Source organism: Dermochelys coriacea, chromosome 13 (assembly GCF_009764565.3).
Source record: "Dermochelys coriacea isolate rDerCor1 chromosome 13, rDerCor1.pri.v4, whole genome shotgun sequence".
NCBI classification, from domain to species: Eukaryota; Metazoa; Chordata; order Testudines; family Dermochelyidae; genus Dermochelys; species Dermochelys coriacea.
Window position 1 is genome coordinate 38,606,610 of NC_050080.1, and position 17,304 is coordinate 38,623,913.

At 64.0% G+C, this 17,304-nt stretch overlaps 2 protein-coding genes across 9 annotated transcripts in view; both read left to right on the forward strand.

Moving 5' to 3' along the window:
* Positions 1–202: 202 nt before the first annotated feature.
* AP1G2 (adaptor related protein complex 1 subunit gamma 2) lies at positions 203–12,177 on the forward strand. Of its 4 annotated transcripts, none has more exons than XM_038370245.2 (22): positions 203–284; positions 726–930; positions 1,849–1,973; positions 2,300–2,441; positions 2,620–2,716; positions 3,940–4,016; positions 4,404–4,499; positions 4,681–4,761; positions 4,842–4,940; positions 5,619–5,674; positions 6,279–6,392; positions 6,492–6,632; positions 6,724–6,778; positions 7,426–7,548; positions 7,726–7,815; positions 7,947–8,074; positions 8,675–8,779; positions 9,721–9,841; positions 10,792–10,906; positions 11,323–11,489; positions 11,731–11,829; positions 11,916–12,177. In XM_038370245.2, the coding sequence occupies exons 2-22, from the start codon at positions 727–729 to the stop codon at positions 12,018–12,020; spliced, it is 2,340 nt and encodes a 779-aa protein (XP_038226173.1). In that variant the 5' UTR covers positions 203–284; position 726; the 3' UTR covers positions 12,021–12,177. The 4 variants fall into 4 exon arrangements, with proteins under 4 accessions (XP_038226173.1, XP_043351879.1, XP_038226172.1 ...); XM_043495944.1 differs by having other exon boundaries at positions 226–267; positions 11,916–12,127; XM_038370244.2 differs by having other exon boundaries at positions 257–318.
* A 2,429-nt stretch (positions 12,178–14,606) lies between these two features.
* Positions 14,607–17,304, forward strand: part of THTPA (thiamine triphosphatase) — a 44,077-nt gene continuing 41,379 nt past the window's right edge. Inside the window, exons 1-3 of one of the 5 annotated variants that reach the window (XM_043495978.1) lie at positions 14,607–14,824; positions 15,579–15,677; positions 16,763–17,021. The gene's annotated coding sequence lies outside the window, so the exon portion shown is untranslated. Of the gene's footprint in view, positions 14,825–14,944; positions 15,006–15,578; positions 15,678–16,758; positions 17,022–17,304 lie in introns of those variants that run through there. The other 4 variants (XM_043495976.1, XM_043495974.1, XM_043495975.1 and 1 more) reach the window with 4 other exon arrangements.

A 17,304-nucleotide genomic window follows, 5' to 3' on the forward strand; every position in this document is an offset into this window, starting at 1 on the left:
CCTCCATTTTCCCCAGAACCCCCCAGTTTTTGCCCCCCAGAAGCCCCAATCCCTCAGTTATTGCCCCCACCCCCTGCTTCCAGCCGAACCCCCAAGCAGTGCGCCCCCTGATCCCCCTGTTTTCCCAGGCCCCCCAACTTTGCTTCCCCAACTCCCCAGTTGCCTCTTATCCCCCCTGTTTTTGCTTCCCCACCCCCGGTGCCGGCTCCCGGCGGCCCCAATGGGTGAAGTTCCGTCCCGCGGCCAGTAGGGGGCCCCGGGCGCCAGGTGAGCGCAGCACACAGGTGAGGTCTTCTGCGGAAGTCTGGAGACAGGCAGGTAAGGGGGGGCGGGGAGCGGAGCCCCCCCCAGTCCTGGAGAGATGGAGGGGGAGGGGCTGATTTAGGAGAGCAGCCAGTGAGGGGGAAGCGAGGGTCCAGAAGGGGGTCCGGTGCGGGGTACTGGGGGGAACGGAATGTGGGTGGCAAAGAGGAAGGGGGCCCAGGTGCACGTGGCGGGCGGGAAGGGAGGGGCGAGGGGATGGGGTCAGGGAGGGGGAAATGGGGCCCAGGGGGATCTATGGGGGGGAATGAAGTCGGGGGAGAGACGTGGTGAGTGGGGGAAGGGCATTGGGGGGAGGGAGTGAAGGAGAGGGGATGAGGAGCGGGGGGACTGGGATACAGGGTTCGTGGGGTTCAGTTAGGGGCCGCTGTGCCTGGGGAGTAACCCCTTCCCTCTCCTCCCAGGATGGGGGACCCCCTCGTGACGCTCCCGGAGCTGATCCGGGGAGTGCGGGGGGCGCGGACACAGGCGATGGAGCAGGAGCTGGTGCAGCGGGAGTGTGCCCGGATCCGGGGGGCCATTCGGGCCGGGGACCCACAGGCCGGCACCACCAACCTCACCAAACTGCTCTACATCCACCTGCTGGGGTACCCTGCCCACTTTGGCCAGGTAAGGGAACCGCACCCTTATACCCCAGGCCCCCACTGCACCCCCACATCTCAGTATCCCCCACTGCACCCCCAGAGGTCCTACTGCCCCTCTGCACCCCGATATCCCCCACTGCACCCCCAGACCTTTATATCTCCCACTGCATCCCCAGACCCTGATATTTCCCACTGCACCCCGACCTCCTACTGCCCCTCTGCACCCCAATATCCCCCACTGTACCCCCACACCCTGATATCCCCCACTGCACACCCAGACTCCATTTTCCCCCGCTGCACCCCCAGGCCCCCCACAGGACATCCACACACCGATATCCCCCAATGAACCCCAACCTCCTACTGCCCCTCCACACCCCAATATCTCCCATTGCACCCTGAGACCCCCTCTGCACACCCAGGCCCTGATATTCCCCACTGTACCCCCAGACTTCCTAGTGCCCCTTCATGCCCCAATATCCCCCACTTCACGCCCAGACCTTGATATCCCCAACTGCACACCCAGGCCCCCCATTGCACCTCCACACCCCAAGGCTCCCCTCTACACCTCCACACCATGATAACCCCCATTGCACCTCTAGTCCCCCCAAGATCTCAATATCTTCCCTTCATGCCCCCAGAGACCCACAAACCCTGTCCTGCTATGCCCCCAGGCCTGGTGGGACCCCAATATCACCCCTCTGCACCCCAACCCATCTGCTCCCCCCAGGAGGGACCCCAGCAGGGCAAGATGGGTACTAAGATTATTGTTAATTTCTCTTCCACCTGTTGCTCCTTAACTGCCTGCACCCCCAATCCTCCCACCCTGTACCCCCATCTCCAGTTGCACCCCGCTGCTGCTCTTTCCTCCAGTGTCCCCTCCCCTTCCCTGTTGCCCATCCCCCCACTGATCCCCTCTACCCCATGCCCCCCATTGTCCCCCCAGATGGAGTGTCTGAAGCTCTTGGCCTCACCCCAATTCCACCAGAAACGGATAGGCTACCTGGGTGCTGCGCTCCTATTGGACGAGAGGCAGGACGCCCACTTGCTCCTGACCAATAGCATCAAGAAGTGAGGGGGGGACCCCAAGAGGGCTGGTGTTGGGGGGGCTGAGGATTGGAGATTTGGGGGGACCCCAAGGGGGCTCATGATTCTGAGGGGCTCTGGCTGAGATATGGGGGTTCAGGAACTCGGGAGCTTCTGGCTATGGGGAACTGGAGTTTGGGGGGCTAGGGTTGAATCTGGGCGGTGAAGACAGGAATTTGGGCTTCAGAGGATGAGGTTGGAGGGGTTGGGGTGTCCAGGTTGGGGTTTGGGGGGCTGAGAGCTGGGCTATGGCCGTTTGGGATCCGGGTCACTGGGCCAGTCCTCAGGGTTCACGCCCCGTCTCCCCGCAGTGACCTGGCGCACCCCTCGCCCTGCGTGCAGGGCCTGGCGCTGGCCTGTCTTGGCTCCCTGGGCTCAGCCGGGATGTGTCGCGACCTGGCGGGGGAGGTGCAGCGACTCGTGCGGGACGCCCCGGCCCCCGTGCGCAGGAAGGTGAGTGGGGACCCCCCAACCTCTCTGCCCCCAACCCCTCCTCACCGGGACCCCCATCCCCTACGATCCCTCTGGCCCCGGAGCCTCCCTTCTTCCCCCTTCCCCCACCCCCTTCTGCTCCCTATAACCCAGATCCCTGCACCCCTGCAACTCCTAACCCCCCTCTCTGCCCCCCCAGGCCGTGGCCTGCGCTGTCCACATCGTCCGCAAAGTCCCAGAGCTCTCCGACATCTTCGTCCCCATCTGCGACCGGCTCCTCAAGGAGCGCAGCCACGGTGAGGGACCCCGAAACGCCCCATCCCCCCATCCCCTCGATGCCTCCCCCCCCGGCCGCCGGGAACCTCTGGCCCCTGAAATGCCCCGTTCCCCCCATCCTCGGTGCCGCTCCCCGACCGCCGGGAACCTCTGCCCCCTGAAAAGCCCCGTCCCCCCGATCCTCAGTGCCCCACCACCCGGCCGCCGGGAACCTCTGCCCCTGAAACACCCCGTCCCCCCATCCTCGGTCCCCCCACCCCCCCAGGAACTTCTGCCCCCTGAAATGCCCTGTCCCCCCAGTCCTCAGTGCCCCGGCCGCCGGGGACCTCCGCCCCACGAGATGCCCCCCCCACATCCTCAGTGCCTCCCCAGCCGCCGGGAACCTCTGTCCCCCGGAATACCCCATCCCCCTGATTCTCAGTGTCCCACCCCCCGGCCACCGGGAACCTCTGCCCCCTGAAATGCCCCATCCCCCCGATCCTCAGTGCCCCACCCCCCTGAATGCCCCCCCGGCCACTGGGAATTCCTGTCTGCCGGGAACCTCTTCCCCCCGAAATGCCCCCCCATCCTGAATGCCCCCCCCCGGCCACTGGGAATTCCTGTCTGCCGGGAACCTCTTCCCCCCCGAAATGCCCCCCATCCTGAATGCCCCCCCCGGCCACTGGGAATTTCTGCCCACCTGAAACACCCCATCCCTGCTGGAGAACCCCCCCATCCCGCACCGTGATGCTGCCTCAGCGCGTGGGACCCTGGATATCCTTCCACCCCAACCTTTCTAGGATGGGGGGGAGCAGACGTGGGGATGGAGGGTTGGACCCCTAGAGGGACCTTCTGGCTCCAGCCCCTCCTTTTTCCTTCTGCTGCCCGGCAGCAGCCATGGAAACCAGTCTGTGGGTGCTGCAGACGGGAGGTGTCGCCCCCCCAGGGTCCAGCGGGGTCCGCCCACGCCTCCCTGGTCCATTAGACTCCAACCCAGATGGACTCAAACACTCCCTCCCCCAATGGCTAGGGAGACCGTGGGGAAACTGAGGCACACCTAGGGGTCATACCCCTCTTAGCAAAATACCCTCGTAGGCCATGACCCCCAACAGCAGAGGAGCTGGCCCCTGCCAAGGATTGTCCTGCAGCCCCAAATGTTAACTGACGCCCTGGTGAGGGACTTCAGCCCAGAGAGAAGGGGCGGGGGTTACAATCCTCGCCCTGAGCCCGGGGACTTGACTGACACCTGTCGGCCTCATGTCAGGCCTCCTTCACGGCACCCTGCTGCTGATCACGGAAATGTGCGAGCGAAGCCCCGATGTCTTGAATCACTTCCGCAAGGTGAGAGAACCCAGGAGTCCTGGCTCCCAGCACCCCCTGCTCTAACCGCTACACTCCCCTCCCCTCACGCAGCTGGGAGAGAACCCAGGAGTCCTGGCTCCCGGCACCCCCTGCTCTAACCACTCCTCCCCCCTCCCCTCATGCAGCTGGGAGAGAACCCCGGAGTCCTGGCTCCCAGCACCCCCCTGTTCTAACCACTCCACCCCACTCACCTCACGCAGCTGGGAGAGAACCCAGGAGTTCTAGCCCCCAGACCCCACTCCCCTCCCAGAGCTGGGGATAGGTATTCCCAGAGGATGGTAGGGGATATGGGGGGGTGGGGAGAGAAGGGAGGGGGTGATAGGAGTGATATGGGGGGCAATATACTCACCCCCCTTCCCCCTGCAGGCCGTGCCCCGAGTGGTGGAGATGCTGCACAACTTGGAGGTGTCAGGATACTCGCTGGAGCACAGCATCATGGGGGTCAGCGACCCCTTCCTGCAGGTAACCCCCTTCCCTGCCCCCCAGCCTCACTCTCCCCACCTTGCTCTTCCCCATCCCCTCAAACACACCCCCAACTCCTTCCCATTCCTCTGTCATCCCCCTAGTCCCCCCGCCCCTTGGGGTCCCTCTCACCACCCTCCCCCGACACCTCCCTCTCTGACCCCCCAATCTCCTCCCCCAGGTGCGTGTCCTGCGGCTGCTGAGAGTCCTTGGACAGGGCAGCGAGGAAGCCAGCGAGGCCATGAACGACACCCTGGCCCAGGTGGTGGGACATGGGGTGGGGGAGGGGGGAGCAAGCACCGAGCCGGCACTGACCACCCCCCCCCGTCTCCCCTCCGCCAGGTGGCCACAAACACGGAGACCTCGCACAACGTGGGCAGTGCGGTGTTGTACGAGACGGTGCTGACCATCACGGCGGTGCACTCGGCACCCGGCCTGCGGGTATGGGGGGGGAACAAACCTGAGCCCACCCACTGGGGGGAGCACTCCTCCAACCGGGACTCTGGCTTGCTCCCCCTTTCCCCCAATCAGTTCAGAATCCAGTAGCAGGTAGTTCCGCAGGTTAATGCCCCCCAACCGCCTCCCAGGCATCATTTAACCCTGGGGCCTGATTCCCCACTCCCTCTCTGCCTGCTCTGCCCCATCCCCTCCTTCCTCCCCACTCATTTGTTCTCTTTGCCCTGCTCCCCCTTCCAGAGCCTCGTTCCCTCCTGCAGTCGGACCCAAATCCAGTAGCAGGTAGTTCTGCAGGTCAATGCACCCAAACTGCCCCAGAAGCAATCTAATCATGAGACCCATTTCCCCACTCATTGTTTGGCTTCTCTGCCCCATTCCTCCCCCACACCCCACCACTCCTCCTCCAATTCTCTCTCCCTTTCCCTCATTCCCAGCCCCCTCCCTTCAACATTTGGGCCAAAATCCAGTAGCGGGTAGTTCCGCAGGTTAACACCACCCAACCCACTCCTAGGTGTATTCTAACCTTGGGATCTGATTCCCTGCTCATTCCCTAGCAGCTCTGCCCCATCCCCTCCTTCCCAGCTTCCCTCCCCCAGTCCGGGGCTGGTACCACTGGGGCAAGTTGTGTCCAGTTTCAACCTCTTCCCCCGTTCCCCCCCACAGGTTCTGGCTGTCAATATTCTGGGACGATTCCTCCTCAGCAGGGATCGGAACATCAGGTAAAAGGACCCAGGCGTCCGGTACACTCCCCGTGGCCCCTAGTAAGAAAAGGGGCAGGAAGAGACCAGGACTGGGAAAGGGCCCCAGGTGTCCGGGACATTAGCCCCCTGTGGAGATGGGGTGGGTTGGGGGGGAACGGAGGGAGCAGGGGGTGGGGCTCGGTTTGGGGGTGGGGCAGTCAGGGAGGATGAGGGGCAAGGGCTGGGTTTTGGGTGAGAAAGGGAGAGGGGGTGGGGCTAGATTGGAGGGGGTCCGAGATGGTGGGGAGGAGCTGTTTTGAGCAGTTGGGAGGATCGGGAGAGGGGCTGGGTTGGGGGACCTGAGTTTGGGGAGGTGAGGAGGGGCTGAGTGGGGGAATCTGAGTTTGGGGGTACAGGGCAGGGAGGGGCTGGGTTGGGGACCTGAGTTTGGGGGTTCAGGGTGGGGAAGGGCTGGGTCAGCGGATCTGTATTTGGGGGTGCAGGAGGAGTGCTGGGTTGGGGGGATCTGAGTTTGGGGGCTCAGGGTGGGGAGGGGCTGGGGGGGCTGGAGATCCGGGAATGGGACCCAGGCATCCGAGAGGCCACGTGGGGCACTCACCCCAGGGCGGGGGCTGTTCCCCAGGTCCGTGGCCCTGACGTCCCTGCTGCGGCTGGTGCATGTGGAGCAGAGCGCCCTCCAGAGGCACCGGGCCACCGTGCTGGCCTGTCTGCGCGACCCAGACCCCTCCATCCACCGGTGAGACACGGGGGGGGGCGCCCCCCGGTGACTGACCCCCTTTTCCCCCCCCATGACTGAGCCCCCCCCGGTGACTGACCCCTCCCTCCCTGCCCCCAGACGCGCCCTGGATCTCAGCCTGGCCCTGATGACGGGCGCCAACGTCCGGACCATGACTCAGGAGCTGCTGGGGTTCCTGGAGACCTGTCCCCTGGCCATGAAGCCCCCCTGTGCCTCTGGGCTGCTCCTTGCCGCCGAGAGGTAAGTCTGGCTGGCAGGGGGCACGGTGGGGAGCGGGGCCTGGGGGTCACCATGTGGCCCCCACACCCCTTTTATCTCTTGTCACCCCCAGATTTGCCCCAAACAAACGCTGGCACATAGATACCATGCTGCAAGTGCTGACCATGGTGAGAGGCGGGGATCTCGGTCTGTGGGGGCAGCAGGGAGATCGGGGTGCAGGGAGCATGCGGAGGGATCTGGGGGCACAGGAGGAGATTGGGGTGCAGGGAGCATGCAGAGGGATCTGGGGGCACAGGAGGAGATCGGGGTGCAGAGAGCACGTGGAGGGACGGGGGCAGGGGGAGATCGGGGTGCAGGGAGCATGTGGAGGGACCTGGGGGGGCAGTGTGGTTGTGGGTGGGGGTGAGACTGGGCTGGAGGGGATAGTTGGCGGGGGCAGATGGGGGAAAGAGCTTGTATTCTCCCGTCACGGTGCAGGTGTCATATAGAACATGAGTTGTGACAATGTCTGTTTCTAGGGGCTCCCATGGCGCATTGCCATCCTCCCACGTCTGTTTCCAGGCTCTGCGCCCCACCCTGGAAACTGACAGAGGGTCCCTTTTAGACCCTTTGGGCTCTTTAACTCATTAGTGGCTGCCTAGGAATAGATGGGAGAGGGGAGGGAGGGGCACTGGGGTAAGTGGCAGGGAGGAGGGGCAGATGGGGGGCTGGGAGAGGAGTCGATAGGGTTCTGTGGTGGGTGCAGGAGCTGGGGGAGGGGGGAGGAGGCCCGGTGGGTGGGGGGCAGCAGGTAACCAGGTCTTCCCTGCCCCAGGCCGGCTCCTCGGTGCCGGATGATGCTGTCTCCCGCCTGATCCAGCTAATTGTGGAGGCTGGGGAGCTGCACCCCTACATCGTGAGACGTCTCTATGGGGCACTGGCCCGCGACATCTCCCAGGTGAAGGGGGGTCTCGGTGGGGGAGGGGGAGAAGGGAGTGTCCCAGCAGCAGGAGGACGGAGGAAACGGGTGGGGGGAGGCGGAGTCCTGGTGGGGGGCGGGGCCACACAGTTCTGGGGGTGGCTAATCCCCACTGTCTCATTTGGGGGGTCGTCCCCCACCCTGCTTTTCCCCCAGCAACCCCTGGTGCAGGTGGCCACCTGGTGCATCGGCGAATATGGCGACCTTCTATTAGCTGACAGCTGCGAGGAGGCGGAGCCTGTGCAGGTCAGGGGGCGGGGCTGAAAGCTGGAGCTGCGGGGTCAGGGGCATTGGGGTACCTGGTTGTGGGGCAGCAGGGGAATGACACCTGGGGCGTTGGTCCCGGCTCACCCCTTGCCCCATGTTGCCCCCCACAGGTGGAGGAGGGGCAGGTGCTGGCGCTGCTGGAGCGGGTGCTGCAGTCTCACCTCTCGCTGCCCCCCACGCGTGCCCTCGCCCTGACGGCCCTCATGAAACTCAGCACCCGCCTGCCGGGGGACATCGAGTGAGGCACCCCCAGAATCCCTGTTCATGGCCCCTGCACCCCAAATCCCCCTCAGCACCCCATAATCCCCGTGCATGCTCCCTGCATCCCAAATCCCCCCAGAATCCCCATGCATGCTCCCTGCACCCCAAATCTCCATTGACCCCCAGAATCCCTTTGCATGCTCCTTGCACCCTCAGAATGCCTTCTCTACCCCCAGTGTCACATGCATGCTCCCTGCACCTCATATCTCTGTGTATGCTCCCTGCACCCTCAATATCCCCATGCACATTCCCTGTACCCCAAATCCCCTCTACACCCCAGAATCCCAGTGCATTCTCCCTGCAACCCCAAAATCCTCTCTTCCCTCCCTGATTTTTATGAATCCTCCCAGAACTCTCCCTGCACCCCATGTCCCCACTGTGGCTCCAACCCAGCAGCACCCCAGTGTTGTGCATGCACCCCAAATCTCCATGGAACCCCTACCAGCTCCCCCATGCACCCTGAAATCCTTCCTGCCGTCCTATCTCCAGGAACCTCTCTTCCCCCCTCCTTTCCCTTCACCCCCTAGCCCCCCTTTACCGCTGGAAGTTGATGGGGCCCCAATTTGTCTCTGCCCAGCCGCATCCGGCGGATTGTCTCGGTGTTCGGCAGCTGCCATGACATCGAGCTCCAGCAGAGGGCGGTGGAGTACAACGCCCTCTTCAGGAAATATGACCACCTCAGGTAGGGGGAGGGCGGGGAGCCAGGACGCCTGGGTCCCATCGCTGGCTCTGGGTGGAGAGTGGGGGCTGGTGATTGGAGCGGGGCTGGGAGCCAGAACTCCTGGGTTCTCTCCCCGGGTCCAGGAGGGAAATGGGCTCTAGTGTGGGGCGGGCTGGGAGCCAGGACTCCTGGGTTCTCTCCCCGGGTCCGGGAGGGGAATGGGCTCTAGTGTGGGGCGGGCTGGGAGCCAGAACTCCTGGGTTCTCTCCCCGGGTCCAGGAGGGGAATGGGCTCTAGTGTGGGGCGGGCTGGGAGCCAGGACTCCTGGGTTCTCTCCCCGGGTCCGGGAGGGGAATGGGCTCTAGTGGGAGGCGGGCTGGGAGCCAGAACTCCTGGGTTCTCTCCCTGGGTCCGGGAGGGGAATGGGCTCTAGTGGGGGGCGGGCTGGGAGCCAGAACTCCTGGGTTCTCTCCCCGGGTCCGGGAGGGGAATGGGCTCTAGTGTGGGGCGGGCTGGGAGCCAGGACTCCTGGGTTCTCTCCCCAGGTCCGGGAGGGGAATGGGCTCTAGTGGGGGGCGGGCTGGGAGCCAGAACTCCTGGGTTCTCTCCCTGGGTCCGGGAGGGGAATGGGCTCTAGTGGGGGGCGGGCTGGGAGCCAGAACTCCTGGGTTCTCTCCCCGGGTCCGGGAGGGGAATGGGCTCTAGTGGGGGGCGGGCTGGGAACCAGGACTCCTGGGTTCTCTCCCTGGGTCCGGGAGGGGAATGGGCTCTAGTGGGGGGCGGGCTGGGAGCCAGAACTCCTGGGTTCTCTCCCCGGGTCCGGGAGGGGAATGGGCTCTAGTGGGGGGCGGGCTGGGAGCCAGAACTCCTGGGTTCTCTCCCCGGGTCCGGGAGGGGAATGGGCTTTAGTGTGGGGCGGGCTGGGAGCCAGGACTCCGGGGTTCTCAGGCTCATTCCCACAGGGCGTCTGTGCTGGAGAAGATGCCGCTGGTGAAGGCTGAGGAAGAGGAAGGAGCTGAGGTTGTTGCACCAGGAGGCCAGAAGGGGGCGTCGTCCTCCAGCACTCAGGAGGAGCCCAGCCAGGTGTGGAACGTGTCCTGGTCCCGGGGGGGAGAGGGCGTCCTGGCCGTGCCCCTTCTCCCAGCCTGGTCCGGGGGGTCATCCTGGCCGTGCCCCTTCTCCCAGCCTGGTCCGGGGGGGGAGAGGGCGTCCTGGCCGTGCCCCTTCTCCCAGCCTGGTCCGGGGGGGGGAGAGGGCGTCCTGGCCGTGCCCCTTCTCCCAGCCTGGTCCGGGGGGTCGTCCTGGCCGTGCCCCTTCTCCCAGCCTGGTCCGGGGGGTCGTCCTGGCCGTGCCCCTTCTCCCAGCCTGGTCTGGGGGGTTGTCCTGGCCGTGCCCCTTCTCCCAGCCTGGTCTGGGGGGTTGTCCTGGCCGTGCCCCTTCTCCCAGCCTGGTCCGGGGGGGGGAGAGGGCGTCCTGGCCGTGCCCCTTCTCCCAGCCTGGTCCGGGGGGGGGGAGAGGGCGTCCTGGCCGTGCCCCTTCTCCCAGCCTGGTCCGGGGGGGGGAGAGGGCGTCCTGGCCGTGCCCCTTCTCCCAGCCTGGTCCGGGGGGTCGTCCTGGCCGTGCCCCTTCTCCCAGCCTGGTCCAGGGGGGGGAGAGGGTGTCCTGGCCGTGCCCCTTCTCCCAGCCTGGTCCGGGGGGGGGGGAGAGGGCGTCCTGGCCGTGCCCCTTCTCCCAGCCTGGTCCGGGGGGTCGTCCTGGCCGTGCCCCTTCTCCCAGCCTGGTCCGGGGGGTCGTCCTGGCCGTGCCCCTTCTCCCAGCCTGGTCCGGGGGGGGGAGAGGGCGTCCTGGCCGTGCCCCTTCTCCCAGCTTGGTCCGGGGGGTCGTCCTGGCCGTGCCCCTTCTCCCAGCCTGGTCTGGGGGGTTGTCCTGGCCGTGCCCCTTCTCCCAGCCTGGTCCGGGGGGCGCTGTGCTGGGGGGCTCCTAGACACTCCCTGTCCTCCCCCAACCTCCCCACCTTTTCTCTCCTCCTCTAGATCGCTGACCTCTTGGATCTCCTAGGGGGACCCCCAGCTGCCCCCCTGGTCCCCGCAGGCTCAGATGCTCCTGTGGCCGAATCTCTGCTGGACTTGCTGGAAGACGTGACGACTGGTGATAAATCGGGGGGAGGCTGGGAACTGGTGGGGGGTGAGGAATGAGGGGGGCTGGGAAGAGGCTGGGGGTGAGGAGTGGGGGGCTGGATCAGGCAGGGCAGTGAGGAGTGGGGGGGCTGGCGGTGAGGAATGGGGGGCTGGCATCAGGTGGGGGGCCGGTGAGGTGTGTGGGGGGCTGGTGGTGAGGAATGAAGGGCTGAGGTCAGGCGGGGGGCTGGGGGTAAGGAATGGGGGGCTGAGGTCAGGTGGGGGGTGGTGAAGAATGGGGGGGCTGGAAAGAGGCTGGGGTGAGGGATGGGGGTTGGGGTCAAGTGGGGAGGCGGTGAGGAATGAAGGGGGGGCTGGGAATCAGTGGGGGGCATTTTGTGGAGTGGGGGCACCCGTGAGTCCTTGGTGTCAATCTCTCCCCCCCAGCGCCCCCCATCCCCCCACTGACGGTGTGGGAGGGGGACGGGCTGCGGCTGGACTTCGCTTTCCAGCGCCCCCCAGCCGACCCCCACCTGCTCCTCATCACGGCCAGCACCAGCCGCACCAGCCCCGGCACTGCCTCGGGGTTCCTGCTCCAGGCAGCCGTGCCCAAGGTGAGCCCCCCCTCCTTCTGCCCCCCAACCCTCTTGGGGACCTGGAGTCCCACCTTAGGGACAGGGACGATCTCTGGCGGGGGCAGGGGAGTCACACTTGGGATGGGCGAGGGAGGGGGAACTGGTGCCATAGGGCAGGGTGGGGGATGGGGATGGGGGAGGGCAGAGGAAGGGGCTGAGCATGGGGAACAGAGTGCATTTCAGGGCTGGGTTGCCCCCCACTGACCACCCCGCCCCCTAGTCTCTGCAGTTGGAGTTGGAGGCCCCCAGCGGGACGTCGGTGCCGGGTCCGGACGGGGCCCCCCTGAGTCAGCGGCTGCGTGTGCGGAACCCTGGCCAGGTGAGGGGGGGTGTCAGTCCGGGGATCCCCTCCCCTATATCGCTCCTCACAGCCCCCACCCCCCTGACTCCCCCTTCTCCCTCCAGGCCCCCCTGCGGATGCGCCTGCGAGTGGCCTATACGCCCCCTGCGGGGGTCCCGGTGCAGGAGACCCTAGAGATCAACGACTTCCCTGCAGCCGCCTGGCAGTGACGGACCCCCCGGCCCCGCCATCGGGCCATGGTTCCTGCCAGCCACCACCAGGGACCGCTCTTGATCTGGACAGAGATGGGGGGGTGGGGGAGGGCTGCGTAAATAAAAACAGCCCCCCCCAAGAGACAGAGTTTGTGTCCAGTGTGTGTGCGTTGGGTGCGGGGGAACTGCCTGGTTTGGGGCTGGTGAGAAAGGGAGGGGTCTGGAGGTCAAGTGTGGGGTGGGGACTGGGGGCAGGGGGGGGCAGGCAGACCCAGGGGGCATACCAGGTGGGGAGAGGGCTGGTTGGGGGAGGGGGATCCCAGGCCTAGGGGGGCAGGTTGGGGGGGAAGCAGAGGGAGGGGGGACCTCACACCAGGAGGGGCTGGTTGGAGGGCAGGTAGAGGGAGGGGGGATCCCAGGCCTGGGAGGGTGGTTGGGGGGAGGGGAGGCTGGGGGGAAGCAGAGAGAGGGGGGATCCCAGGCGGTGTGGGGGGCTGGTTGGGGGGAGGTGGATGCCAGGCCTGGAGGGAAGGGGTGCGGGGGCAGGCAGAGGGAGGGGGGATCCCAGGCCTGGGGGAGCTGGTTGGGGGGAATGGCGGCTCGGAAGCGCTGGGGACGCCCAGGGCAGGGGGGATTCCCCCCCCGATCGATACCATCGACTGGGTTTCTCCGGCGGCTGGAATCCGGATCGGGCGGGGGCGGCGGGGGGCAGAGCCAGGTCCCGCCAGCAGGTGGAGCTGCTGCCCCTCCCCCTCCCGGCTTCATTCATATTCCAGCCGCGCCTCAAATTAATTTGCTGCCTCACTGCAGCGTCCTCCCACGGCCCGCCGGTGCCCCCCACTCCCGCCCCGCAGCCCCCCACCGCCCCCGCCCCGCCGGAGCCCCTCACTCCCGACCCGCAGCCCCCCTGGCCCCCCTGCCCCACCAGTGCCCCCCACTCCTGCCCCGCAGCCCCCCGCAACCCCCGACCTCCAGGTGCCCCCCACTCCCAACCCACAGCCCCCCCGGCCCTCCCACCCCGCCAGAGCCCCTCACTCCTGACCCGCAGCCCCCCCGGCCCCCCTACCCCACCAGTGCCCCCCACTCCTGCCCCGCAGCCCCCCGCACTCCCCGCACCCCCTGACCCGCCGGTGCCTCCCACTCCCGACCCGCAGCCTCCCTGCACCCTCCCGTCCCGCCGGAGCCCCCACTCCTGACCCGCAGCCCCCCCCTCCTGGTGCCCCCCACTCCTGACCCGCAGCTCCCTGCACCCCCCGTCCCGCCAGAGCCCCCCACTCCCAACCCACAGCCCCCCCGCACCCTCCCGTCCCACCGGAGCCCCCCACTCCCGACCCGCAGCCCCCCGGCCCCCCGCCCTGCTGGTGCCCCCCCGACTCCCCGCCCTGCTGATGCCCCTCACTCCCAACCTGAAGCCCCCTGAACCCCCCTGCCCCGCCAGTGCCCCTCACTCCCTCAGCCTCGTGTGGTTCACCTGGCACTGGATTTTCTGTTTCCCTCTGTCTGTGCCCCTATGACGGGGGGGCCGTGCCCGCCCATGTGTCCTCTCCTTGCCCTCGCCCCCCACGTGAATTCGCTCCTCAGTGAATTGGATTTCTGTCCCTGGTGATTGGGGTGGGGGTGGCAGGGTATTTTGGGGGCCTCGCGTCCGGGGTCTTTAAAACAAGAGAAAAGGCTGAAGTCATGAAGGAGGGTGAGGGCCGCAGACCAAGGTGGAAGAAAAGGAGCCGGGGGGGGGCAAGTGGGAATGAGGAAGGAAGAAGGGCTGAGGGAGAAGCCAGCGGCTTCGGGGGCGTGGGGGGTGGTGGTCTTCACCTGGCAACAGGAGGCTGAGTGAGACTCAGCAAAGGGTTGCCTGTACTGCACAGCTACTAACACGGGCCCCGCCAGTCAGTGAGAGAACCCAGGAGTCCGGGCTCCCAGCCCCTCCCTCCCCGCTCTAACCACTAGACTGCACTCCCCTCCCAGATCTGGGGAATGGAACCCAGGGGTCCTGGCCCCCAGCACCGGCCTGGGAGTTTTGTTTGTCTTTCCGTATGCCTTTTTCTCCTTCTTTCTTCCCCTTGCATCCCCTCCAGCACCCCACCTCCCCTACTCTGGAAGAATTTTAATTAGTGTCTCAGGTTTAATTAATTCAGATGCTAATTAACAATGCGGCGGCGGAGGGCCCAGATTGGGGGGAGGGGGGCGGATGGGCCCAGCGGGCTTGGCATGATGCCACCAGTGTCTGGGAGAATGGGTCTGAGTGAGGGAGGGGAATGGACAGAATGAAGAAGGGCAGCGGGCGGAGGAGTAGTGGGGTGGCTGTCTCCCCGCCCCCTCCGGGTCCAGAGATGGGCACCCGCCAGGCCAGGCAGGGAAAGAGGGAGCGAGAGGGTGGTGAGATGGCATGAGAGTAGAAGCGGGAGGGAGGAAGAGCAGAGGAAGTGGGCGGGCTGGCCAGAGCGAAAGAAAAAGGCAGGCGGAGAGGAGGGGCTACAGCATCTGCCAGCCCTGATGCCCAGAGTGACGCTGTGCGGGGGGAGGGGCACCAGCTGCCAGGGAGATGCCCCCTCCCCCCACGCTGCGGCATGGCTCGGTGCCACCCGGGGAGGGGGAGGGGGAGGGGGACAGCCCGGCGGGCACCCTCGCTGGGGGGAGGTGCCAGCCTTGTGCCCATGGGGACACAGCCCCTCCCCACGTGCCAGCCCCCAGCCAGCTGGCACTGAGTCAAAGGTGCCGGCTGATGGGTGCACGGGGGGCGGGGAGCGGCTGGCAAACAGCCCCCAACACAGACTTGCAGAGCGACTGGCATGGAGCACTGCCATTGTCAGAGAAAGAGATGGGTGTGTACAGGGCTGGATCAATAGCATGGGGATGGAGGGGGCAATGGAGAGAAACGGAGTGCATGGGGGTGGAGAGATGGGTGTGCACAAGGCTGGCTGGCTAGATAGAAAAAGGAATGTACAGGGATGGGTAGAGCGATAGACAGAGGGGCATACAGGGATGGACGGCTAGGTTAGGCAGGTAGCTGGGGGAGAGAGAGAGGGGAGTGGGGAGGGATGGATGGATACCTATGGAGGGCAGAACAGAGAGAACTGCAGAGGTGCAGGGTTGGCGGGGTGAGGATGGAGGGAAGGAGGGATGGAGAAGTGGCGAGGGAGTGAGTCTTTCCGTCTCCAGGCCGGGAGGGAGAAGGAGGCTCAGAACCAGCCATTGAGAATTTTCATCACTTTTAATATTTCCGCTTTTCTCTCCCCTCTGCGTCACCCACCCCTGGGTACCACGGCCCTTGGCACCCTCCAAGTGGGGCTGCCATCACCCGGCTAGTGAGCCGCCTGCCTGACCCGGTGCTGCCACTGAGGCAGCGAAGAGAGAAAGGAGGCCGGCCAGGCCCAGCCAGCCACAGTGGGGCACCATGGGCAACAGCTGGATCACTGAGAACCAGGGCTGGAACAGAGAGATGGGGACAGCCCAGAGAGAAGAGAAAGATCTATCGATCGATCTATCACCATTCACCATCTCTGTCTGTCTGTCTATCTATCCATCCCCATCCACCCCTCTCTCTCTATCCCCATCCGCCTCTCTCATCTCCTGCAGAGACTGGCTGAGGAAGAGGAGGAGAAGTCACCGGAGGAAGATCTCAACCCCGCTTTTGGTCCTGCCACCTGGACACAAAGAGTCTCTTCATTTCTCAGGGTGAGCTTGTGGTGGAGGGAAGGGATGCGTTGGCAATAGCAGAGGTGGGAAAACCAATGGAGGTGTTAAAGAAAAGGGAGGTTGGGCATCTTCACAGCCATGCTTTCTGATTGGCCAAAGGAGTGATGTCCCGACCTGTGAAAAGCCAATGCCGTGTTTGGGTTGGCTGAGGGGATGGGATGACAAAGGGTGTCTTCTCTGTACTACTCCTGAAGGGCCCTTCCCATCCCTTCATCCACCTTTGGCCACCAGAACAAGCCAAATGTGCTCAGAACTTTCCGATGTTTCCCAACCGGGCAAAATCATGGCATCCCCCAAACACCAGTTCCAGGCAGCTGCTCCACAGGATTCCCCTCCTGCATGGCACGGCAGTCTTGGAATGGGATGGGACAGCTGGGATTCCCTGGGAAGCAGAATTTCCCAAGGATTTTCTGTCTGGAATACCAAAAGGATTGGATAAAAAATTGGATTGTCATTTGGATTAGGCCGAAATATTTCCGTTGGGTCTTGATGAAACATTTCCATTAGACATTATCCTTTGGATTATATTATATTATATTATATTGAGATAGAGAGGACAGATTAGATAGAGGGCGGTGCATGGGGATAGATTAGATATGTAAGGGGATGGATGGATAGATTAGATGGGTGTGGATGGGGATGGATGGACGGACGGATAGATAGCTAGACATGTGTCTGGAAGGATGGATGGATAGATGTGTAAATAGATGTGTTTATCGGGATGGTTGGCTGGCTGGCTGGGTAGATAGATGGGTGTGGATGGATGGATGACATAGATAGTTGAGGATGGGGCTCAATGGATGATAGATTAGATATATGGATGTGTATGGAGATGGCTAAATAGATAGTTTAGATTAGGTGGAGATGTATGGGAATGGATGGATAGATCAATAGATGTGTATTTTATATATATATAGTCTATCTTTTAGAAAGATATCTATTCTTATCTAATCTAATTTTTATATATTAAAGTCAAAACAAATTTATTCTAGAGAAGTATTTCCATGAAGTTTTTTCGATGCTTTGAACACAAAAATTTTCAGGGATTTTCTTCTCTCAGGCAGACTCCATCCTTCACTTCACATCCCGGTCCGGGACCAGAGGAAACTGGGAAAAGCCGGGATTCCCTTTGGAAGGGAAAATGTGAGATTCCACCAGCTCCTTTCAGGGTATCAGATTTGGGAGACCTTCGAGTGCATGTAAATGATTTATAAATGCAATGGGACAAAGGCAAGCCACTTTGCAGTCAGTGGAAATCTGGGAATCTCCTGCAGGCTGAGGACAGTGGAAGGATCCAAAGAGCAAAAAAGATCCCAGCCAGAGGTGAGTGGAAAATGTCCCTTCGTGCACATTGGATCTCAAGAGAATTAGTGAAAACTATGGGATGGGCTGTGCCTTGGTGCCGGGCGTTCCCGGGGGCTGGGATATAGCAGGGGATAGGAGGGAGCAAGGATGTGTTTCAGTGATGGAGGTTCCCAGGGTTTGGGATATAGCGGGGGGGGGAGGGGCGCGGGTCATGTCTTGGTGTCAGGCGTTCCTGGGGGAGGGGATATAGCAGGGGGAGGGTCGTGTCTTGGTGCTGGGAATTTCTGGAGGGATGGGATAT